At 43.0% G+C, this 24,634-nt stretch overlaps 1 protein-coding gene across 5 annotated transcripts in view; it reads right to left on the bottom strand.

Moving 5' to 3' along the window:
• Positions 1-24,634, bottom strand: part of Golim4 (golgi integral membrane protein 4) — a 90,304-nt gene that overhangs the window by 5,156 nt on the left and 60,514 nt on the right. For 2 of the 5 annotated variants that reach the window (XM_052180343.1, XM_052180344.1), the window contains exons 7-14: positions 24,217-24,300; positions 19,131-19,292; positions 15,519-15,821; positions 13,478-13,731; positions 12,582-12,664; positions 11,248-11,357; positions 6,829-6,996; positions 6,428-6,496 (exon numbers count right to left, since the gene is read on the bottom strand). In XM_052180343.1, the coding sequence (XP_052036303.1) occupies positions 6,428-6,496; positions 6,829-6,996; positions 11,248-11,357; positions 12,582-12,664; positions 13,478-13,731; positions 15,519-15,821; positions 19,131-19,292; positions 24,217-24,300 (1,233 nt within the window). The remainder of the gene's footprint in view (positions 1-6,427; positions 6,497-6,828; positions 6,997-11,247; positions 11,358-12,581; positions 12,665-13,477; positions 13,732-15,518; positions 15,822-19,130; positions 19,293-24,216; positions 24,301-24,634) is intronic. The other 3 variants (XM_052180346.1, XM_052180347.1, XM_052180345.1) reach the window with 3 other exon arrangements.

Genomic DNA, 24,634 nt, shown 5'->3' with positions numbered 1-24,634 from the left:
TACAGAGTCAATAACCTGGGCCTGAGGAGGCTCACAGAGCCTAAACCTTTAACCAAAAAGCATGCATGGGCTGGACCTGGCGCCCTTACATATTTGTCGCAGATGTGCAGCTGAGGTGTGCTGGGACCCACCGAACTGAAGACATAGGAGGGCATGAAAAGAGCAGTGAAGGTGAGCGGACATTGAAAGTGAGCAAAAACAAAGACAGGCCAGTGGCCTGCGTCCATCTTGTCCGCATGCACCCTGGGCACGTCTGCCTTCATGACACAGCCCGGCTGTGCTTAGCCAGAGACTGCAGATGGTCAGTCCGGTCACCCCGTGGGAAAGGTCCGGACTTCTGTTCATGTAGTGATATCATTCATAATGACTGTGTCGTGTTTGCTTGTTTTTTGTTTATATCAACACTGAGTTCTCTCTGTAGCCCTGGCTGTCCTAGAATTTGCTCAATGACAAGTCTGGCCTCAGCCTCACAGAGATTTACCTGCCTCTGCCCCCTGAGACCTGGGGTGAACTATGTCACCCTGCCACCTCCCAGTTAGGACAGTGTCGGAAGTCAGTTGTTTAAGGGTTACAGCATGGTGAGTTTCTGTTTCTATCATTTTCCTTTATTAATTTCCACCAAGAACTCTCCCATATTAACTCTATATTTTCCAATTCTTAAACTACTTAACAATTCCAACCTTACGTCAGGCCTGGGTAAGCTGTAGTTAGAGTCCAAGAATAAATAATAAATTACATGATTCTGAAAAAGCTTAACTGACCTCCCTCTCTGAAACTCAAAGTTTCAGAGTATAAAAGTTGAATAAAATGCCTACGGCCCCTGGTGTTTCTATGTATGTTGGGGGAGGCGTAGTCTGAGAGCTGTGGATCCTTTTAAAGCATCTAGTGAGAAAATGTTTAGCAAATGGGTGGTACCACTCACACAAGCTCAAGAGGTTGCAAGCCCATCCCCAGCTGCTTTCTCTAGAACTATTTGTCTAAATAGAGGTTCCCAAAATATCACTAAACACTTGGTGAAGGTAGAGCTTTTGAAGGGTTCTGATTTCTAGGGCCCTTGAAAGATACGATCCAACTTTCCCCAGGGCAGCTTTAGTCTAGGTATTTGTATTTTTCATGAACTTCTCAAGGTGACTCTTGGTCACAGCTGAGATAGGACATTACTTCCGGGACTACATGGATGCTAGTTAAGTGTGCCTGACTGGGGAGATAACAACCTTTCTAAGAATGTTTCTCATTGGATTTATTGTAGACATTTTAGCTTATGTCCCATTTGTCATTTTAATTATAGTTGGGAACTGATGATTTAAATGGGTCTTTCATTTGGGGAATCAAAAATGATATTCTATGATATTCTAGCCATAGAGACAATAGACTCTTACAAACATAATAGCAATGCATTCATCATGTTTGAGGCAAAAGTAACACAAGCTCATTTTAATTACACTACTAAATAAGAACAGATGATACTGCATTTCTGAGCTTTACAATATGCTAAGCTATTAGCCCCAGGTCAAAAGTTCACCTTTGATCATCTACATCTTCCACAACAATCTGCCTTAATATCCCACTAAAGCTGGCACCAAACTTCATCAAACACATCCGAGCACTGCCACTTCTCACGTGTAGCCCTGGAATCTGTGCTTTTCAAACTGAAGAAAAGAATTCTACCAGATGGGGCAAACCTTGTGTCTGAACTTAGAATTGGTTGGCTATCTTGTGCCATCATTAAGTAAAAAAGCTTTTCTTCATATGGGAAAAACTGTGCACTTATCTAGGAATCAGGAAGAATCACCTAAGCATGGAAAGATCCAGAGGTTGTGGATTGAGACAGTCAAAGGCCTTCGGCATTAGTTACAATGGCTGATCTGCCAGGTCTAACAGCTGTGCCCATTTCAAAGTCATCCTTCCCTCTCCTTCCCCCCCCCCCTCCCTCCCTCCCTCCCTCCCTCCCTCCCTCCCTTTCTTCCTCCCTCCCTTCCTCCCTCCCTTCTTCCTTCCTTCCTTCCTTCCCTCCCTCCCTCCCTCCCTCCCTCCCTCCCTCTCTTTTTCCCTTTCTCTCTCCCTTTTTTCTCCCTAGCAGGATGGGTTCAAATTTCCTCCCTGGATGGGTTCAAATTCAACATGTAGCTGAAAAACAGTCTTGAACTTCTGACCCTCCTGTCTCTATTCCGAAAGTGCTGAGACCGTAACTGTGAACCACTACAGCCAGCTTATGTGTTGCTTGCAACAGAATGGTAAGCTTCCTACTTGCTGTGCCATGCCCTCAGTCCTGGGAAAATTTCTTGACATGCTGATCATGTGACCAGGTCACATTGGGTGCCACGGGTGTGCTCCTCTGGGTACAGCAGGTGCTCTGGTAACCTTTTACTTCTCTCTGAGAATATTCCTATTTATTAATCTGTTTCTTTTGGTGTACTAGAGTCATGAAAGTATTCAAATTGTTCATGAACACATTTAAACCATTTTCAACAGTTAAATATTTTAAAATACCTAATACTTCTTTAGTTATGTAATAATGCCTCTTCTCTCAAAAGTAGCTAAAACATGGAGGATGCTGGCAATATGGGAGAAATATTACAGTAGGTATTTCTATAGTAAACAAACAAGGAGGGCTGGTCAGGAATCCTCAGGCTTGCAGCTTAGAAAGATACCATGGCTGCAGTAAAAGAAGGTAGTGAAAAGCTAGGACCACAGCATAGTCAGCCAAGTGCTTGCTGGGTAAGCAGTTGGACCACGAGTCAATCCTCAGAGTCTATGTAAAAAGGCTTCACTAGTGGCATGCACAATCCAGCACTGGTGAGGCAGGGACAGGCAGATTCCTGGGGTTATCTGTATAGACACCATGCCTACCTAATGAATGCCAGGCCAACCTTACTTCTGAAAACAAAGGTGGATGTCCCCAGAGAGAGAGATGACATGCAAGATGGCCCTCTGGCCACAACATTCATGGGAATACATGTGAATGTATACCTGCATCACTTACGTGTTCCCACTCATCAGAACATACACACGGATACACACACACACACACATACACATACACACACACACACACACACACACAAGCTCTCTCTCCCCCTCCTCTCTCCCTTTATCCCCTCCCTTCCTTTGCTATCAAGCCAGGAAGTCTGATGATTGCAGCTCTGACAGATGTTAAGGCTAATTGGATATAATTCTCAAAGACTAAATACTAATACCAATATATCTGACTGTTGTCTTGGAGGGAAGGAAACTGAGGGCTGTTATAAGTCTACAGCCCAATAGCTCTAGAGCAGCTGGAACACCCAGGCTAAGAAGGGATGATGGGAATGAAGCCACTTCGGAATTTCACTGTTTTTATAGTCCCCGAATGCTGCCCGAGCACGCACACACTGAAACGGATCCATGCTTTTAGTTCACTGCTCAAGTTGCTGCAGGCTGCTCAGCTCCTCATCTCTGCTACTTGTGTTTGAGAGAAATGTCACATCTACTCTTCTCCTTCCTGTATAGAAAGTCTGGGAACACTGGAAAGATCTGGTAGAATTCAAAACAACAAGGGATACTCAGTGGATGGGGAAGAAGCTAAGGGCAAGAAAAGCTTTTTGGAGAGTTGCAGAAAGTAGTCCTACTGTGTGTGTGTGTGTCTGTGTGTGTGTGTGTGATAATCCAGAGCTAATGTAACAGGGGGTTAGAAAGTATAGACACTGACCTTCCTTAAGTCTTCGAGGAAGGGCAGTGCTATAACCCGAGGAGCCCAAGGAGAGGACTAGTGGGCACAGGGAGGGGAAGGATGCCCTCTGGGAGAGGGCAGCAGTGGAACAGAACTAGCCTCTGCCTTGTTGCATGCTCCTGCTTCTATTTCTTGTCCCTCTGTCCCTACCTATCCCTCTCCCATCTCAGGATCGCTTCTTCACCTTAACTGATCATACCACAGAGCTGGGAGGGAATCAGCAAACACTGATTAAACTTTTATGTTTACCCTTCTGAATTTTTAAAAGGAAGCCAAGGTGAACCCGTTCTCTCTTAATCCCTCAAGGCTGCCACCTCCCCCCACCATTTGACATAAGGGAAACAAAGGACTGTGAGTCTAGACATCAGGAGCAATCTGATGAATCGCGCTCTCCAGCAATTGTCTTAATATTCAAGGCTGCTCCTTTCTCAAGACTCTTCCTGGAAATACAATTTCTGGGTCTTCATGAAGACAAACAGCAGGAGGGGAAACGTGACAGAATGCTAAGCTCAAGCCTGTTACATGGAAGAACATGGCTGTGGTCACAAAGAGTGGCACGCTTTTCTCGTTTCCTGGGAAAAGCACAAGTTTTACCACTGGGTCTAAAAAGCTGACAGAGGCAGGAAGAATGAGGCAGAGACTCCGGAAGGCGGCAGAGAGTACTGGAGCAGCGCACAGCGGCTGAGAGTACTGGAGCAGCGCACAGGCTCTCTGAACGTGCTTTGTGGGGGCCTGTCTTGGGTGGGTCATATGTCTACCTTCCTATCTGCCCTTTCCCTCAGGGAGAAGGCTGTGTTTGCAAGATACTGGTTATGAAGTGGCTCTTAGGAGTTTAACTCGGGAAATACTGACTTATCTACAAAGAGAGTAAATGTGGGATTTTGACCTGACATAAACCATACTCCCTATGGTAGCTTGAATAAAAATGGCCACCATAGGCTGACAGGGAGTATGAAAGGAGGAAGACATGGCCATCTTGGAGCAAGTGTCACATTACTGGATTTAGACTGTCACTGGTCTCACATAGGCTTTGAGGCTTTGGAAGCTCAAGCCAGACCCAGTGGCGCACTCTCTCTTCCTGCTGCCTTCAGGTCCAGATGTAGAACCTCTAGCATGAGGTCAGCCTGCAGTCCTGCTCCATATAATGGGTTAAACTTCAGAACTGTAAGCCAGCCCCAATTAAATATTTTCCTCTGTAAGAGTTGCTGTGGTCATGGAGTCTCTTCACTGTAATAAAATACTAAGGCACGCTCAGTCACAGGAGTTCACTCAGGAGACAGCTGCAGAACAAAGACTCTCGCACAGTGAACTCACCAGCTATCTAATTACAGGAACGAGATACTGTGATAGGTTTTCCGTGAGATTCATTAGTGATAATAGCCAAAAGTTTACAACAGAAAGAAAATTAAAATTTAATATTAAAAATTAGATCTAAATGTATTTTGTTCAAATGCATCTCAGTCCTTTTGATAGTCTACCTCCTCCTTTCTTTTCCTTTCGGTGGAGGTGGTGTGCTGGAGACTGGGCTCAAGGCCTCTCACCTGCCAGGTGACCCTCGTTATTAAGCTTAATTAAGAAGTTGCATTCACATGAGGGAAGAGACTGGTATTCATTCATATGAGACTGAAAGATTGGTACATCTCTAGAAATATCTGCAGTGAGTTAGATGGGTTACAGTCCACTCTGGGGTGTAGAGGAATTTTAGTCCAGCAATATAGCTACTCTGGCAAGGAATCACATCCAAAGACCTAGGTCTGCATGGAAAGCAGACATATCACACACTTTCCATCCTTCTGGCTGGCATACAGATACACCTTTAGCATGTACCTTTAAGGCAAAATTAATTTGTAGAAAGAATCAGCCATGTTGGAAAGCGATGCCTAATTGAGGTCAGAGAGACAATTCAGAGAAAGATGTGGCAGAAGGAGACAGATATAGAATGTGCCGAACTGTCAGGAGAAATGGGATTTAAAACCACGCAGGGAGAGCTCAAATGTATCTGGAGTTGAGTCAGCTGGGAGTCAGTACAGTGAGTGCAGTACGGGTAGACTTGGGGTTGTTCGTGAGCTCATGAAGGTCAGCAGAAGCAGTTAAAGCCAGAGAATGAGAGAGAGCCAGAAGATTAGAACCAACTGCCAGAGTTAGTTTGAAGCCAAGCAGAGAAATTCAGTTAGAAGCTGAGAGAAGTCAATTTGAATCAGTCAGCTTGGAGAAAAGTTGGAGCCAGAACAGCTGAGTTGAACCAGCCAGCCAACCAGCCAGCTTTCCGAAAGAACTAGAAAGGGTGAGTTTATTCAACAATAAACCTTCAAGGTGACAAATACATCAGGCAAATAAAAGTTGCTTTCACCGTGGGCTATTTCTGTGACAGGCATAGGGAAGACTCCACAGAGAAAGCTCTAGGAGTCAGTCCATACCTCCTTGGACATACAGAGCCTTGTTCTCTCTTTGATGAGAGAAAATGCATGTGTGGATACTCAGAAAGATCACATGAATTTCAACCTGCCACAGCTCTTCTCAATTACAAGTTGGTGGCCATTTAAAATCACTCTGGTTTATCTTCTAAGTCTTCCAACTGCCAAGGCATGATCGATACAGTTTTCAAGCCCTCCCACCTTTCTAATTCCATTTAAGCCTGAATGACAAAGTCTACAGAACTGAGATTTGTTTGAGGGTAGCATAGCCAGTGTGCCCTGTCCCATGCACCTCATCTTATACCTCTTCCTCTCCTTCTTCCTGGTACTGCTCATCAACATTATCCTCCTGCTGGTCTGGATTCCCGGCCATCTGTTGAAACAAAAGGAGAGGCTCATGTTACCGTACCTTGGAGAATTGTCTCATGGGATGCTGAGTCTAAGAATGAGCATACCATGATGAAAAATACACCTGCAAATGCATCAGTAGCCAGAAAATGACGAATGTTCATTTCTCAGATGTGGAGAGTGGGTCATTCCTTACCTGGCTCTGGGATCACAAGCATAGCAACTCACATGAGGGTCAAAGACTTGCTGATAAGGCAAATCTTCTCTATCCCCTACCAGCGCTTGCCCTCCCCATAAACTAGGCATTTCCCAAAAGGCTCAGGCTGAACCCACCCTTCACCCCAGGCATTGTCTCACCACCAAGTGCTCATCCATTTCTACATTCCCTTGCTTTGCTTCCCGTTGTTTTTGTTCTTCACTTTCCTCTGGCAAATTTTCTTCTCTTTCTTGCTCTGCTTCCTCGAATTCATCTTCGCCTTGATTGTTGGGGTCATCTGCTGGGTTTATATCCTCCACAGCTGCCCTCTGCAAAATGTTCATAAAAAGCATCCACCACTTTAAAACTGAGGCTCAAGTTTAATTTCACTGGAAAGGTCATACGCTGGCAGAAAATGAAATTGCCCTTCACGGGACTGTTCAGATCAATCTTTCCCAGGACTTGCAAAGATGGAACTCTTGCTTTGTCAGTGTTTCAGCAATCAGATCGACTGAGGAGGTACACATAGTACATCGTTTGAGCAAGTGATCCCTCAAAATTCTAGCAGGAAGCAATGGAAATATCACCACATAGCCAACAATGGTAAGAGAAGTCAGAGGGTCACATGGAAAAAAATAAATCAGTAACAATCAAGATGAGAGAGTTAGATGGGCAAATAACTTTTTTTCTGATATGCTGACTTTCACACAAACATCCCGTTTCGAGAACTGTGTGAAAGAGGTGTGTGTGTTGGTTGCAAGTGTGAGCACTTACACATATATGTATGTACCTACCTCAGAGTGCACCAGTGTGGAGGCCAGAATCCACCTTCAAGCGTCACTCCTCAGAAAGCTGACATTGTATTTTTAGGTAGGATGTATCTTACAGTAAGACATGAGTCCCATCCATTAAGCTAGACTGGTTTGTTATCAAGCTTTGGTATTCAGTTACCAGCTCCCCAGCACTGGCCTATAACATGCACCACCACATCTGACTTTATATGTGGGTGCTGGAGACTGAGCATGGTCATGCTTGTGCAAGAAGCACCCTACTAAGGTATCTCTTCAGCCCCTGAAAGAAATTCTTAACATGTAATAGAATAGGTAGAGAGTAGTTGATGGGAAAGAAAGCCCATATGTAAGAGTAAACAGTCCTTTTGTAGCATGGTCAAATTTCTTTATCAACTAGGGCTACTGTGAAGCAGAATAATATTGCTCTAGAAAGGGATAGGAAAAATCAGACAATACATCACCAAGATATTTCCATAGGAGTTCTCAGTAATTGTGTTGGCTTCACAACTACTTAAGTTATCCATTTAAGTACCCAGGGCACTCGTTAAGTAATACTCATCCTCAAAAAAGGTCCTGAGATGGGCAGATAAACCTCTGCTTTTTATGGGTGTCTCCAATCCGTTGGTAAGCCTTGGGACACTGCCTGAAGTGGGAACTGCTCCCCATGAGATGCTGAGGCCATCGAGTAGGATTCAGTCTCTCAGCACTGGGCAGACAAGGGGCTCTTTCTACCAGTCCCTGAGCCACTTGACCATGGTCAAGAGCTCCTTGCAGTATCAGATGGCTTATTACTGCACAGCCCTGGCCTGAAGCTTCAAGTGCAAATGACACTGCTCTCAATATAAATGGTAAGTCATCACCTTCATATCCAATTCCAATTACTCTACAATCTCTTGTTTTATAGGCTTTCTTGTATGAATTATTCATCATTTGTGCAAAGGATAAAGAAAAAAGTGTAACCCACTCTGAGCAGAAAAAAAAGTGCTAAATACCATTTTTTAAGTTCATAAAAATGCAAATGTTAGTCCCAACTCACACCAAACAACAATTGGGGGGTGGGTGTTACAGGGGAAAAACGTTTCATCAAATAAAATAGTGAATACAGAATTGAATCAGAGGTAACTCACAATCTCTAGTTAAAAGAAGATAGCTATAAGGCCTCAGTCTTTTCCAGTGCATTGAATAGAATGAACAAAATGGTGTCAGGAGAGTAAAGGATACTGCAAGCCAGGGAGCAGATCCTAAACCTCAGTGTCTGTCAGACCCACCCTGTCCCCACTGGCAGCCTTCATCTCCTCTTACACACTTGTAGGTTTTTCTGCTCTGGCTCTCTTGCTCTCAAGGGACCGTTCTCATTCCCCCAAGTTTCTACTTCCATTCTTGGAAACAGTTCAGAGCTAGGTTCCAAGCAGCGTATTTTCCTAAAGGTCACTGCAGAGGGGAAAACAAGAAGGCATTCTGAAAGCTAAGTAGAAAAGCCATCAGCATTAAGGTGCTCCGATCCACTACTGAACATGCTGGGACCAATAATCAGCAGAATTTCTGATTCAATTTATACATCATCCCAACATGTGTATTGATTTATTATTAGTATATGATAGGAGAGCTAAAGTAGACTGTAAACATCATCTACACAAAACACAAGATTGCACCCACTCCACAGCTGCATGTACTTCTCCTGCATAGGGACCCAGACTGCCCACCCAGAAAGGTGAAGGTCTTGTTTTCAGTCAACACAAAGACTATCCAGGCATCTACGTAATTGGACGCTGAATTGTGCATACTATCTTGGCACCTGCAGTCACACATCCTTATTCATTATTATTAGGGTGGTGACAAAGCATGGATCAAAGTGACCTGACACACTTGACAGCCCAACAGACCACACAACATGCTCAGCAAACAGGAAGTGTCTTTCCCCATCCGCTTCCCAATCTCTTTGTTGACTTTCCCTCTCTTCTTTTTTCCTTTCTTTTTTCCTTCCTTTCTTTCTTTCTTTTTTCCTTCCTTCCTTCCTTCCTTCCTTCCTTCCTTCCTTCCTTCCTTCCTTCCTTCCTTCCTTCCTTCCTTCCTTTCTTTCTTTCTTTTTCTTTCTTTCTTTCCTTTCTTTCTTTTTTTCTTTTCTTTCTCTCTCTCTCTCTCTCTCTCTCTCTCTCTCTCTCTCTCTCTCTCTCTCTCTCTCTCTTCCTCTTTCTTTCTTTTTTTGAGACAGGGTTTATCTGTGTAGCCCTGGCTGTCCTGGAACTCACTCTGTAGACTAGGCTAGCCTAGAACTCAGAAATCCGCCTGCCTCTGCCTCCCAAGTGCTGGGATTAAAGGCATGCGCCACCACCGCCTGGCTTCCCTCTCCTCTTCATCTTTAGGAGTCACTGTATTTTTCAACACTTCTCAATTTTGTTCTTCTAAGCTAAAGCTTAATCAGTCTAAAAGATGCCAAAGTTAATCTTTTTAATCCCCAAAACAACCTCCAGTCTATCTCCTCACACACCCCCACTATAGAAAGCACAGCCCAGAATAATCATTGGAGAAACCGAAATTGGTAAGCACACTTAACAATTGTGTGCTTTCTTCAGTGGAAGAAACACTTGGCCTGCTTTCTTCAGTGGAGGGAGGAGTGGGATGCCTGGTCTGGAATGCAGGAGTGATGTGCTCAACCTGGTGATCCTTTGCTCTTCTAGTAGGAATCAGTCTCCACCTGAATTTCCCCCAAATCCTAAGAAATATTTAGGCCCTAATCCTGGGCTTTGTCTTTCAATGAATACAACTCATCCTTAAGAGAACACATGTGTTGGGATTCAGACCCAGGCCAAAGGCTAGGTATATATTTTATATATTGAAGTGAACACGGTCTCCAGGTTCTCCCAGCATCCTTCAGTCCTGACCTGTTACAGGGCCTAGCCGGCATACCCTGCCTCTAGCCTGAACTTTCAGCCCAGGAGTTGGGCTTCCCCTCCCTCAGAAGCTCTTTCTTTTATAATCCATATATTTTGGTTTCGCTTTTCTTTCTTCCTCTGTCTATGTCTCTCTCTCTCTCTCTCTCTCTCTCTCTCTCTCTCTCTCTCTCTCTCTGTGTGTGTGTGTGTGTGTCTGTGTGTGTGTGTGTGTGTGTGTGCACGTGCTCTTTCTGTTCCCCCTCTCCTCATGGCACCTTCCTTGGCCTGGTTGGTTGGGACCAGTGAACCTGCCAGAGAGTGGTTTCCCAATAAACATGCCTTTATATACTTTAGTTTGCTTGGATTGGCTCATTCCATGGGCGGAGAGTGCTTATTAGCATGTACTTTGCATCCTCCATCAACAGAATTCATCCTTAAACTTACTACAAATTGTTGCTCTCTAGATCTGAGCCTCGAGCCCTGTTTCCCAGTCAATAGAACTCATTCTTATGATAAAGGACTCAGGTCCTTTGCTAAAGCAGTATATTATGCAAGGGAATTTCAGTGTAGCCATCCCTTGAAGCTTGGTTATGAGAATTGTCACATGGAGATTCCCCTACCCACATACCAATGTTCTACTGTGTCAAAATGTGTGAGAACTCTCTAGAAGTTTTGATTTAGTCTAACTGACCAGGGCAGACTGTTCTACATTTCATTTCTATTTCTTTGTGGTTGTTTCTTTGCTAGGTGTGAATCCTGCAGGAACTCTGCCATGCCCAACACCCCACCCAATGGCTTGCAGTTAAATGCTTCTGATTTGTGCCTATATGAGAAAGCACATCTGGAGCTAGAGGCTTCAGTCGGACACATGTTCTCTTGTTCGTCCTGCCTGCTGGGACCTGAGGAGGACACTTACATCTGCTTCAGCTTCAGGGTCGCCTTCTTGGTGTCCTGGCTCATTAAGTTCCTGTCTGTTGCCTGGGTCTCCTTCAGCTTCATCTTGGCGCTGGTTATCTCTTTCATAGGCTAAGAAGGCAAAGGAACCACAGTCAGCCTTGCATGGATTGGGCAGGATTTTTCCTCTGGAAAAGCAGCCTACAGTGTGTCCTGCTCATCTCCATCTTGGGTACTGGCATGTCTCAGTTTTGGTTTCTGTTTGTTGTTGGTGGTGGTTTTTTTTTTTTTTTATTTTTCTGTCCTTTTTCTGCAAGTCAAAGAGATGGGTAAATGTACCATTCTATCCCTCTTAAGGAATATTTATAACTTGCAAGATAAAAGAAATTTGGCAAAATTAAGATTTTTGTTGTATTGAATGTCAGGGAAAAAAAGAGAGTTTTCCAAGATTAGGACATTTCAAAAGGGACAAATACAACTGTTAATTCAGAAGCAGACAGACCGCTGCCAGAAAACATATTCCAGGCTTATATTACTTAGCCAGAGTTTACTTGATAGTGTTTGAGAGGGAAGAAGTATTTAGATTAACGGAATAATAAGAGCTCACAAGAACTGTAAATCCTTTGAAAAGTAAGATGTAAGATGGAAGGTTAAATACATAGAGACTTATTTAGTTTGCAGACAATAAAGTAGTATGGAGTCTGCTGGCAAGTTCCAAGGGCTCAAGGGAACTTATTAAACAAGAAGGGAGCAAATAGCTCTTAGTCTTATAAACAAGTAGAAGAAGCTAAAGTGACCCATGGGGGACATGAATGCCACAGTTTCCTGATGCCTAGGGTTATAAAATACCACAAAAGGCTGCAGGATAGAACGTGTGCTTTTCTTTTCTTTGGATACTTTCTAGAAAAATCAAACACTTGTAAGACTCGGTGGTACTAAGGGGAGTTAACCTCAGCTCTATCTCCACAGGAAGCTGAATTTGACAAATTTCATACTAGATGTTTGCCATATATATAAACAAGGGCATGAGATCTCCGAGCTAAGTAGAAAACATGGAGAATTCCTAAAGAATACCAATCCTAAGATTGGTTGTCAGAAACAACTCTTATGGACACAAAGAGATTCAACAGAAGGGACAATGATGATGTAGCAGAGTCACCATCTTGGCCAGTGGTATATATTTTTGCCAGCACTCAGACCAAATGTTGCAAGAGTATTTATTAGCATGAGTCAGAGCTGTCCTCTGAATTTACTTGGGGACACAGTCAGCCTGTTGGAGCTACAGAATGTGCTCCTTGCTGTGGGGTGATATGAACAAGTAGTCTGACTGAAGAGTCATCATCTAAGGAGTCTTACCACCTCCCTCTTCTTCAGGGATTCCCTGGTCCTCGGCTCCCTGTGCGATGTCGTTCTCCACAGCATTGTAATGAGCTTGCTGCCTGTCAGGGGCCCAAATTCAGAGATAAAAAATCAGCCAGCACAGTTTGACCACGGCCATTTATCTTTCAACACAGGGACAAATAAAGATTTCAACTTTTAGAATAAGCCAATAACTTGTTTCTGAGGTTTGGACTCATAATAAAGTGCAGTGGTGATACCATATATGTTGCCAAATCCTGCCTTTAAATAGTAAAGTGTCATTCCCTCACGAAATGAAGTTAGAACTGAGGATGTTACACTATTCTGAGATTGTTTGCTTTTATTCTGCAGGAGTGTGCAATACGCTTGTGTGTAAGTTTTGTGTGGGATGCACCATCCTGCTACGGCACATGCCACGGGGTTGGAAGACAATCTTGCATGTTATCCCTGCCTTCAACCTTGTTTGACTCAGAGCCTGACTTTCGTTGTTTCCTGTCACATACGCCATGCTGACTGGCTGAGAACTTGCAGAGATTCTCCTCGTTTCTGTCTCCCATCCTGACGAATTAGCCCAGAACTACAGACTGTATGAAACTGGACTTAGATTTACATAGATTCTGGGGATATGAACATAGGTCATAATGTTTGTGTGATATGCCCTTTATCATCAAGCCCTCTTCTCAACTGATAACTATGAATTAATAACTATGATTAGGTAGAAAAAATTATGCATAAAATTAAGTATCTAGTATTTTATTCCCTAATACTTTTTTCTATCTTGTCTCCATGTGCAATATAAGTTTGTCCTCTTGGTATCTACTACACATACACAATGCTGATTTGACAGTAGAGGAAGGACTGTCTACACCCAGCAGGGGAAGGGACAGGAATACCTCAGCTGTTCCTGGTGCTGCTGCTGGCCATCCTCCTGGTCTGTCTGCTTCTGCTGAGCCATCTCTCTGGCCAGGAACTGCTGCTGCTGCTGTTGTCTTAGCAACTGCCCCTGGAGCCTCTGTTGGTGCAAGGCTTCCTGATGTTCCCTCAGACGCTGGGCTTCCTCGTCTCTCCTTGCTGCCAGCCTCTGCTGTTCCAACTGTTCCTCGTAGGGGGATCGGAAGTTTGTAGCTGCCTTGGTCAAATGCTCCACCTAGAATAAAGGGGGTTCATGCTGAGCTAGAAGGGCTAGACCCTCCGAATGCCCTTCCTCTACTTGTCAGGGCAAACATAGGAGGCAGAACAGGCTTCTCGACACTTTATATCAGGTAAGCGCCAACTGCACATAAAGCCCAAGAACTTGTAATTTCCAGCTTTCTCTGAATGGACTTGGCCTTCTTCTGGACCTGTAAGCTGGAAGGCAGTCTTTCAGCGAGTTCCCAATCCAATGCTACAGAGCACCATCTAATTAAATCAGTTCCAACCTTAATTAAATTTATGCTTTTAGGTTCTGAATCAAAGTGGTAACCCCACACGAACTGCATAATTTGTGAGGCTAAGGCTTTGTCTAGGAAGAGTTAAGGACCCCAGGATACTAATTAACTCCAAAAATGTATATGTCAGTCTCAGGCTAAAGGAAATGTCAAATACCAGTTTATACTGGTGAAGCAGAGGAGATGAGCGATAGAGACAGAGACAAAGACAGAAAGAGGGAGAAATAGAGAGACAGAGAAATGAAAGTTGGGAGAGAGACAGAAAGACAGGGAGAGAGGGGGAGAGGAGGAGGGGGAGTAGAAAGGAGAGAGAGAGAGAGAGACAGAGAGAGAGAGAGAGAGAGAGACAGAGAGAGAGAGAGAGAATGAGAGTTTCAGATGTGTGTTCTGAGTCAAATCTCAATTATCATTCATTAGGTGCCACCTTATGGTATTTGTTTTGTTTTTCTTTTTTATTTGTTTGTTTAAGACAGTGCCTTCTCTTGGACCAGGGCTTGCTGAATTTAGGCAAAGCCTGAGAGGACAGAGAACACCTCAGAGTTAAAGAAATCATCAGCACCCAGAGGCATTGCTGCTGAGTATGAGTTTGGAGACTGGTTGTACTCAGTGCTGGCTGACTTTTAAGCCACTGGCTGCTTTGGTTGTTATGAAGGTAGGAATGGCTCTCATATGTCAGCACCATGCTGAGGAAGGCAGTACCTAGGCAGGTACTAGCTAAAGATACTTGCTCATAGGTGTGTGTATGTGTTACTAAGATACTATAAGCTTTTGATTCAACTTTGACAGCAATGGGCCCAAGCTAGCTCTGTAGCTGGCAGTGAATGGCCAGAATGAGGACTCTGTCATAAAAAATTAGACATTTCTCCACATCAAGATACTGCAGGTGGGACTTAGGGATCTTCTGGGGAGGAGCCCAGTTGGGAGCTCACCTGCTACACTGTAATGGATATAAGGATGGGCTAGGTTCTTTCTTATGCCCCACTGACCATGGGAATAATATAGGTCCCCCAGCAGCAATTGTTCTGATCGCAAACTGCCTTTCTAAGCTATACCATGCCATAAGTCTTACAACAGAAAATTTAAATACATATAAGGAACAACCAATGAAATCTTCCAGAACCTTTTAGAGACTGTGATTCATAAGATTTTCTTCTCTCTCTCTCTCTCTCTCTCTCTCTCTCTCTCTCTCTCTCTCTCTTTCTCTCTCTCTCTCCCTCCCTCCTTCCCCCACCCCCATCTGTCTCTCTCAAATCTGGGCTTCCTTCTTAGGCTAGGCTCCTGGCTGGCGAGCTCCAGGGACCTATCTATTTTTTCCCTGGTGCAGGACCACATGAACACATCACTACACACAACTTTTTACACAGAATCTGGGATCAAACTGAGATCCTCAAGCTTGTACTTCACTGACTGAGCATCTCCACAGCCTCATTATTATTATTATTTTATTATTATTTAGAACAGAGCCAAGTTCCCCCATCAGAGAGACCATCTAGTGAGCACCATGCACCTCAGCTTGAGGGCGGCCGTCCAGAAGGTGGGCTGCATTCTGTCCCTGCTGGGCACGCCACTCCCGATCCTGCTCCTCTGGGGATGGGTCATGTTCCTCCTCTAGCCGCTCTGCCTGTCCCACCTGCTCCATCTCCTCCTCTTCCAGTGCCTTCCTGTGCTCCTCTTCCACTTGGCGCTCCTCCGGCTCTCTGGCTTCTACCTGGTTCTGCTCTTCTAGAGCCTGAAACCCTGCATCCTTCTGAATGGAAGACACAGGTTTCTCTTCTGTTCTTCCAGGCACTGCTTCGTGGTTCTGCTGTGCCTAGTTATTCCAAGATAAGCACATCACAAGAAATGACACTTTTCTATTTCAAAAGTGGTGACATTATGCTTCTATTACCGCATCTAAAGGGCTACAGCATAAACAAAATCCTGGAGTCTTCAGCCGTGACTAAAAAGGAAAAGAGGTGCGAGGGAGCTATTTCATTCTCACTGTGTCATCTCACCCCAAGACAGAAATAATCTAGGCAAAATTTTATCTCAGAGAATGCTCAGAGACCAAAAAACTGAGGCCTACTAGTAACCATGTATTAGAAAAATACTTCCCTCAAAGACAATCTGACTCCAGCTCTGCTTAGAATAGAAAGGAAATAAACAAGTAAAATAATAAAAACTGGAAATCCTCAATCCTCATGCTTGTGAAAGCTGGTTCAAGGTTGGTTTTCTTTTTGACAGATGTTTGGAAGGACTAGAATAAGTTTTATGATTCAGTTAAAGTAGGCCTGGGTTGGTTACTCACTAGCTTCATTTACTAATAGGCAGAAGGGACTTCCACTACATCCATGTTTATTTAAAATAGTTTCAGCTAAGCAAGACACAAAATATTCTTTATTACAACATTTTAGTTTGTGCTAGCCAGCATGCTTATGAATGTACAGACACACAGCTGTGTGTTGGGAGAGCATGTGGGAGCATGTGGGAACAAGTGGGAGCAAGTGGAAACATGTAGGAGCATGTGGGAGCATGTGGCAACATGTGGGAGCATGTGGCAACATGTGGGAGCATGTGGGAGCAAGTGAGAGCATGTGGGAGCAAGTGGAAACATGTAGGAACATGTGGCTGCATGTGGTAGCATGTGGAAACATGTGGGAGCATGTGGGAGCAAGTGAGAGCATAAGTGGAAACATGTAGGAGCATGTGGGAGCATGTGGAAGCATGTGGGAGCATGTAGAATCACGTAGGAGCATGTGGGAGCATGTGGAAGCATGTGGGAGCATGTGGGAGCAAGTGGAAACATGTAGGAGGATGTGGGAGCATATGGCAGCAGGTGGGAGCAAGTGGGAGCATGTAGGAGCATGTGGGAGCATGGGAGCATATGGGAGCATGTAGGAGCATGTGGGAGCAATTGGAAACATGTAGGAGCATGTGGGAGCGTGGAAGCATATGGGAGCATGTAGGAGCATGTGGGAGCAAGTGGAAACATGTAGGAGCATGTGGGAGCATGTGGCAGCATGTGGGAGCATGTGGGAGCGTGGAAGCATATGGGAGCATGTAGGAGCATGTGGGAGCAACTGGAAACATGTAGAAGCATGTGGCAGTATGTGGGAGCATGTAGGAGCATGTGGGAGTGTGGAAGCATATGGGAGCATGTGGGAGCACGTGGCAGCATGTGGGAGCATGTGGGAGCACGTGGCAGCATGTGGGAGCATGTGGAAGCATAACATCAACCTCAGGTCATGTTTCTCAGGAGGCCTCCATCTTCTAAACTGAGACATGGTCCCTCATTACCTAGGATCATGAATTAGACTAGACTGACTGGTCAGTGAACCCCCCAAAAACTTCCTATCTCTGCCTCTCTAGCACTAGTATTATAGGCACATGTCACACATAAAATTTGGCTTTTTATCTGGGATTAAATTCAGTTGGTGGCAGGAATTTTGCTGAGTCACCTTCCTACCGAGTCAAATATTAAAGTATCCTGTTACATCTTTTTGTAAACCAAAGGCAGTCTGTCCATTTATTATAATAAACATAATATAATTATATAAAGTATATAAAGTATAAACATTATCAAAACAGAAAGCTTACCCAAGGAAATAAAACTTTTTTAGAAAATATCTTCTGTAAGTCTGTTGAGTCATGGCCATGTATTCCGTTTGGTTCCAGCCTTTCTTTGATCTCTACTAGCTTGGAGGACGAAAACACTAATAGGAAAATCTGCACTGCCTTTTTCCTTTTCTTCATTAAAAAAAAGTTACTTCTGTGGTCAGATTAATTTCTTATAAATGAGATGCCTAGGAGACCACACCATCAGCAAATTGAAACAGGGATCCCCTTCTGAAGGGGTAGTATTATCACTCTTATAAAATCAAGAGCATAAAGCAGGAGGTGGGGAGAAAAGGTCTTCCTTGAATACCTGAGACCTTCTAGAGGTGTACATTTGATGAAGTCCTCTGGCAAGTTTGCCATAAAACTGCCTTATAGAAAATGTTTCCCTCAAGGGCTCTAAGGACTTTCAGACACCTGCCATTTATCCCCACTCTGTCTCTGTGAGGAAGGTTAGGGCAGATAACTTCTATCTCCCACTCACAGTTGGAGAAAACCAAGCTCTGAATCATTAGCCGGGGAACCCAGTGAGCGGGAAGTCAGATTAGCAGAGCATAGGACCAAATGACAGGCCTGCTCTCCTATCGTGCTGTTGAAATTGCTGGATATAAATCCCCACCAAAGAATTGGATTGCAAGAACCCTGAGCCTGTTTTTGAAGAAATGCTCTGTTTATACTGAAAACATTCATATCGCAAACTCTGTTCATGTTGACTTCATTATCCCTATAAGATGGCCAGCCACATGCAGATAAGACTTCTCAAACTTTTACTGCAAGCCTGCTACAGCATGCATGTGGAGATCACAGGACAACTCTTTACCTTCCTCCCTTTGGGTCCTGTGAATTGGACTCAGGCCATTAATCTTGTGATCATGTGGCTTCCCTTGCTGAGCCATTTCACCCGCCCACACAAGGAGCATTGTAAGAATCAACAGTGGTATGGTTGCACTTTTGCAACATACTCAAGCGCATCTTGATTTTGTGAAGAATAAGAATAAAGTGAATTGTGACCAGGTTACAAAGGCACTTTAGTATGATTTTGGTGTACTCTATGTGAGACTAGAAGTGTACCAAGTTCTATTAGACTAGGTTTAATATGGAAGTGGACTCCCACATAATATCCTCAATCAAAAGCTGCTTACCTATTCAAAGGAGAGAAAAACCCTCTCATCTTCAAATATTCAGAGACCAGAGCTCCTTTACTACAAGTAAATTTACATGGATGCAGACAAAGCCAGACAATTCTTTCCCAGTAAATGCTACAGCTTTAATTGTCAATGGGCTCCCCAGACTAGCTGACTTGGTTAGAAATACAAATCCCCTTTCCAAATCTCAAATGAACTGAATTGGGAAGGGGAGCTGTGGCTGAGAAGCCTGCACTTTCACATACCCTACTGGGGATTCTAACGGTTAACAACTTCTAGGAATCTGCTTGGCAGGAAAAGAGGTTCACACAGAGGACAGTTCTCAGGACAGCTCCACCGGGGAACTTCATCTACCAGGGAGCCCAGGTCAAACCTCTCACCTCTTGTAGCTCTCCGGTCAGCTTCTCTCTAACACTGTGACCTTGAGTAGAGTGAGTCCCATGGGTAAAGGTGACATTTTGCTGCTCGGCTGGGTCAGGATTTCGAAAGCTTGGAATCCTGTTGAGGGTATCTTTCAGTTGTTTATATTCTGCAACTTGAGTCTGCACGTAAATTGTACAGTTGGGAGATTGCATAATTTGAGGAAAGAAGAAAAAGAGAATATTTCTAGGTTAATTAGACGGGTTTGTGGGCTCACTGGATAACTAGGAAAAGCACTGAACTTAAGTTTGTTAACAAAGTTGCCGACCGCCTTCATGCACTAGCGCTGCCTCTTTGGACATGCTTGACCATTTCTGAGCACATGCAAATTAGAATCAGAATTAAGAGACTAAAAAAGTATCTAAGACATGTTAGTTTTCCAGGCTATGTGAGACAAAATAAGAACTTTGTCAATCATTCTATTATAAACATAATTATTAAAAGGCACCTATGTAATCAATGTTTCATCACATTAAAAACGTACTTTAAGACTTGCATAATTATTCAAATTGAGACCCATGAACAGTAAGTATGCCTTGGGTTATAGCTTTCATTGACTCCATCCATCCATCCATCCATCCATCCACCCATCCATCCACCCATCCAGTCATCCTTGCATCCATCCATATCTATCTATCTATCTATCTATCTATCTATCTATCTATCTATCTATCTATCTATGCTTACCTTCTTCTCCTTAAGTGATTTATGCTCAAATATGGTTCTTTACTTGCTACTTTCTAGATTGTTTTCCATACTGTGCTCTGGGGTAGCAGAAAGTAGCAAAAAAGAAGAGAGTAATGAAGTTGGGTTTTGAATTTAGCAATTCTGAATGTCTTTTTGGCTTAATAGACAAAGGCAACATATGTATGAGTTTAAGACTAGTACAGACAGATGCAAATGTGTATATTTGATGTGGGAGATACATAGGAGTGTGCCATTTATTTTTTAACAAGGAGCTAGAAAGGTAGAAAATATACCAATAACTTTAACAAAATCAGTATACACATTTCATGTATACTGCCACTCTTATCTAAAACTAGAATTACTGTGTAAATATACACTTACATAGAACATCTGAACTTCCATGTTGGGAGAAAAATACTCTTTTACCTCTTCTTATTCTTCTTTTTTACTATGTGTGTGTATGGTGTTGTGTCCACATATGATATACATCGAAGGTATATGCACATGTGCATTCATGTGTGCATATGCATGTGGAAGTCCAAGTTCTACATCAAGAGACTTTTCTCTATCATTATTCATCTTTATATTTTTTCAGATAAGGTCTCTCATCAATCTGAAGCTCACTGATTCAGCTAGGATGGCTGGCCAATCTCAAGGATCTAGTTGTCTTGTCTCCAACCCACTCATATTGGGATTATAAGTATATGCTTGCATATATGATCTTCTCTGTGGAGACCGGGGATCCAAACTCTGGTCCTCATGAATCAATGGCAGGCACTACAAGGACTGAGCCATCTCCCCTACTACGTTTTGTCTCTTCTAGTTTTCAAAAAATGCAGATGTTAGCTGGCTAAATATGTATCAGAAGAGAAGTATTTGCATATAGTTTGTATATAAATGGAACACAGACCTGGAAGTAGCCTGTATTTCAGAAATTAATCAGAACATTGGTGTTTAACTTTGGAGCTCAAAAAAGAAAAAAAAATAATGAAAAGAACACCAACCAAAAAACAAAACCAACAAAACAAAACAAATAACATCCACAGAGCCATGCTCTTACATGGGGGGATATATAAAACTCAATTCCATTCATTCTTTTTCTCTTCTTCTAAGGCAGTGGTTCTCAATCCATGCAGTGTGACCCCTTTCGGGGGAGAGGGTCAGATGACCCTAGGGGTCACCTAGGACCATCTGCATACTAGAAGTTTACACTACAAATCATAACTGTAGCAAAACTACAATCATGAAGTATCAACAAAAGTAATTTTATAGTTGGGGTTCACCACAACATGAGGAAATGTATTAAGGTGTTGCAGCATTAAGAAGGCTAAGAACTGTTGCTCTAAGGTATGCAGTCCATGAAGGTATTCAAGTTGTGGTTCTATGTGTGAGATAAGGATCATATTAAAATATGTAGAAACCATGCCCTCCACTCCAGAAATATACCTTTTTAGAAAAACATTTTGCTTTATATTTTAAATTAAAATTAAAATTTAAAGGGCCTGTCAAAGTGTGTGTGTGTGTGTGTGTGTGTGTGTGTATGACTGTATGCCTCAGCACCATTGTGGGTTTCAGAGGACTTTCCTTCCACTTCTAGTAGATTCCAGGGATCAAAGTATGGTTGAAAGGCTCATGTGGCAAGCATTTTACCCACTGAACCATCAATAAACCCTAGATGAATACCCAAAGAATCTCATAAGAGGATTTTGCATAAGATATTGCCAGAAATAGCAATTTCCCCCTCCCTTGGAGATTTGGATAAAGTTGTGATATGATGTTATTTACTTAATGTGTGTACCTGTACTGGTTGGTTTTGTGTGTCAACTTGATAAAAACTGGAGTTATCACAGAGAAAGGAGCTTCAGTTGAGGAAATGCCTCCATGAGAGCCAGCTGTTGGGTATTTTCTCAATTAGTGATCAAGGGGGGAGGGCCCCTTGTGGGTGGTGCTACCTTTGGGCTGGTGTTCTTGGGTTCTATAAGAGAGTAAGCTGAGCAAGCCAGAGGTAGCAAGACAGTAAGGAACATCCCTCCATGGCCTCTGCTTCAGCTCCTGCTTCCTGACCTGCTTGAGTTCCAATCCTGACTTTCCTTGGTGATGAACAGCAATGTGGAAGTGTAAGCTGAATAAACCCTTTCCTCCCCAACTTGCTTCTTGGTCACGATGTTTGTGCGGTAAAAAACCCTGACTAAGACAGTACCCTTCAAATTTTCTATATCTGAAATTTAATCACTTTTTTTATATATACCAACCAAAGACTAAGGGTTGGTGCATTAGAAGGTACTGAGTCCTAAGGATAGAATCCTCGTGAATGAAGCTAGGGCCCTGATAACAGGACACCAGGGAGCATTCTTGGTCTCTTTCACAATATAACAGTATAAGAAGCCTGGAGTCGCCAAGCCACATGAGAGTCCTCACAGGAATCTGAATGTAGGCAGCGTAATCTAGGACTCCCAGCATCTGAAACTGTGACCATTCATTGTGTCTAGGCCACCAGTCAATGGTATTTTGTTAAATCAGCCCAAATTAATAGAGACATATGGCTCTAATGAAGGTAATTAAGGAATGCACTAGTTATAGAATAAATATTAAGAACGAAAAATCCCCACCATCAAAAGGCAGACCTTTTATCACTCTATTAATCAAAGTACTTAAAGATACACACCAGTTAAATGTACTAAACAATTAAATTAAATTAAACACAATACATAGGTTCTCTGTGTAGGTTTGTTTTTCCATCTATTATAAAATTCTTTCAGGGCCGGAGAAGAGAAACTAGGTGTATTCCTAGTGGTGACTGGAATCAGGGAGATCCCGACCAATGAGAGACTGCCTCAAACAACCCCTGTTGTTGACCTTCTGGCTTCTACTGACACACATGTGCACACAACCACACATATAATAATGACAGAGGCCTCAAAAGCTGGCTCAGTAGTACTACTAATGTGCTACTTCAGACTTGGTTTGGGTCATTAAAGAAATAATTTTAATTCCAGTTCTGTGTATTTCCAGATTATTGCTTGCTGTAATATCTATGGCTATTGCAGCACAGTGCTCAAGTCAGCTTACCCCATTTTACTGGGTAAACCTCACATGAAATAACATTTGGCAAACCTTAAGATTTGGAATGCACCAATGCTTTAAATAATCAGTTCATATACAGGTAAAAATAGCCATGGGCAATAAAGAAATAGTCAGATATCCAATTGGCAAAGGTCCCCAAGGAGGGACACTTCACAAGGCCCTATCCCTAGCTAAGGACAGTATGGGTGGTTGATGGCAGCCAGGATAGTCATGTTTCTCTGTGATTGTGGCTACAGTTAGGTTTCCAGTGCTCCGGGGTATGGAGCCACACCTGTGTGCATAGAGGCAGCAAATTGGGTGTGGCGTGAAAAAATGAAGAAGGCGAGGAGACAATAAGTTGGAAGGGGGATGGGCTGGTGGCTCAAGGGGATTTGAGGGGGAAATGCCGGGTGACTATCATCGTATATTGCATATATATATGAAACCATCAAGGAATAACTTAAACTAATAAAGAAAAATGTAATGTGAGAAGGCACTTAGAAAACTGCAAAACTTATGACTTCTGTTTATAATGTAAAAACAAACAAACAGCCTAGTCCTCTAAATGAAAACAGAGGTCATTGAAAGAGATGCAAATAGACGTGAGCCCAATGCACTACAGCTTCGAATAATTTTTTGAAGCCAAACTGAGCACAGGCGGTCCTATTTTTCAGGCTCTCCAGCTGTAAAGTACTCATCTGGATATCACCTTGCCATGCTCTCCACAGCTTGGATTTGATTGTTTTTTCATTTAACAGACTTATACCAAGAGAACGGCTTATTCCAGGAACTATTCCATTCTCTGAACAAATGGAGATCACGACTTTTGATTTTCTTTTCTACTGACCCTTCTGCTTTTCTGTAGTATGAGCAGCCCTATATAAACCTTATCCTAAAAGGAGTATGCATTTAGGCTGGAATACTGGGAATAAGGGAAGGAGAGAAGACAAGGTCTGGGAATAATTTATTTAGGGAGTCTGCATCACAAAACCCCACACCTACTGTACCAAGAGCTGACACAGGCCAGAGAGATGCAGAAGGCCAGATTACCAGTAAGCTAAGTATCAGAATTGTTCATGTAGGACATAGCAGAGGCAGATACAGTCAGGTGTAATAAGCAATGAAGAGTTTATTTAGCAGCCTCTTTGGTGACTTTGAAAAGCATGCATTTTCTCCAGGATTAGGAGTGCTGTCATAACTCTCTGAAGACTGTGTTGTCAGAAATGGCATGCATGAAGGGATTCAGAAATAGTAAGCAGACTTCAAAGGACCCAACAAAGGCTGCTCCCTCCTAACCTGTGCAGCAGCCAGTGCACTCTTGTGGTCTTCCAAAGTCACTACAAGCTGTTCATGCTCGGAGAGTAAATTCTTATGCTGTTGCTACACAAAAAAGAAGTTTACACGTTGAGCTAAATTAATGTCACAAAACAAACCTCTTTGGTGTGGCCACCCAAATGCTATATTTGCTCATTTGGTGGAAGTGATAGCAGCATTTGTTATGTTCAAAAATTATTAGAGACAGGTATGATTCATGGAGTATTCTAAAATCTCTCAAAACTGCTGCCCTGCTACGCAGATAAACCTTTCATTAGTAGTTATCCTCTACAAATAAAAACCACCTTACAGTGTAATTATCCAACAAAATAATGAGTTCAGTATTGATAGAAATATTCAGATGTCCCAGGACACCTTTAGTTTATGACACCAAAGTAGT

Source organism: Apodemus sylvaticus, chromosome 4 (genome assembly GCF_947179515.1).
Source record: "Apodemus sylvaticus chromosome 4, mApoSyl1.1, whole genome shotgun sequence".
Classification (NCBI taxonomy): Eukaryota; Metazoa; Chordata; class Mammalia; order Rodentia; family Muridae; genus Apodemus; species Apodemus sylvaticus.
The sequence above is the reverse complement of the archived record's forward strand: the minus strand, read 5'-3'. Positions and strand labels throughout refer to the sequence as shown.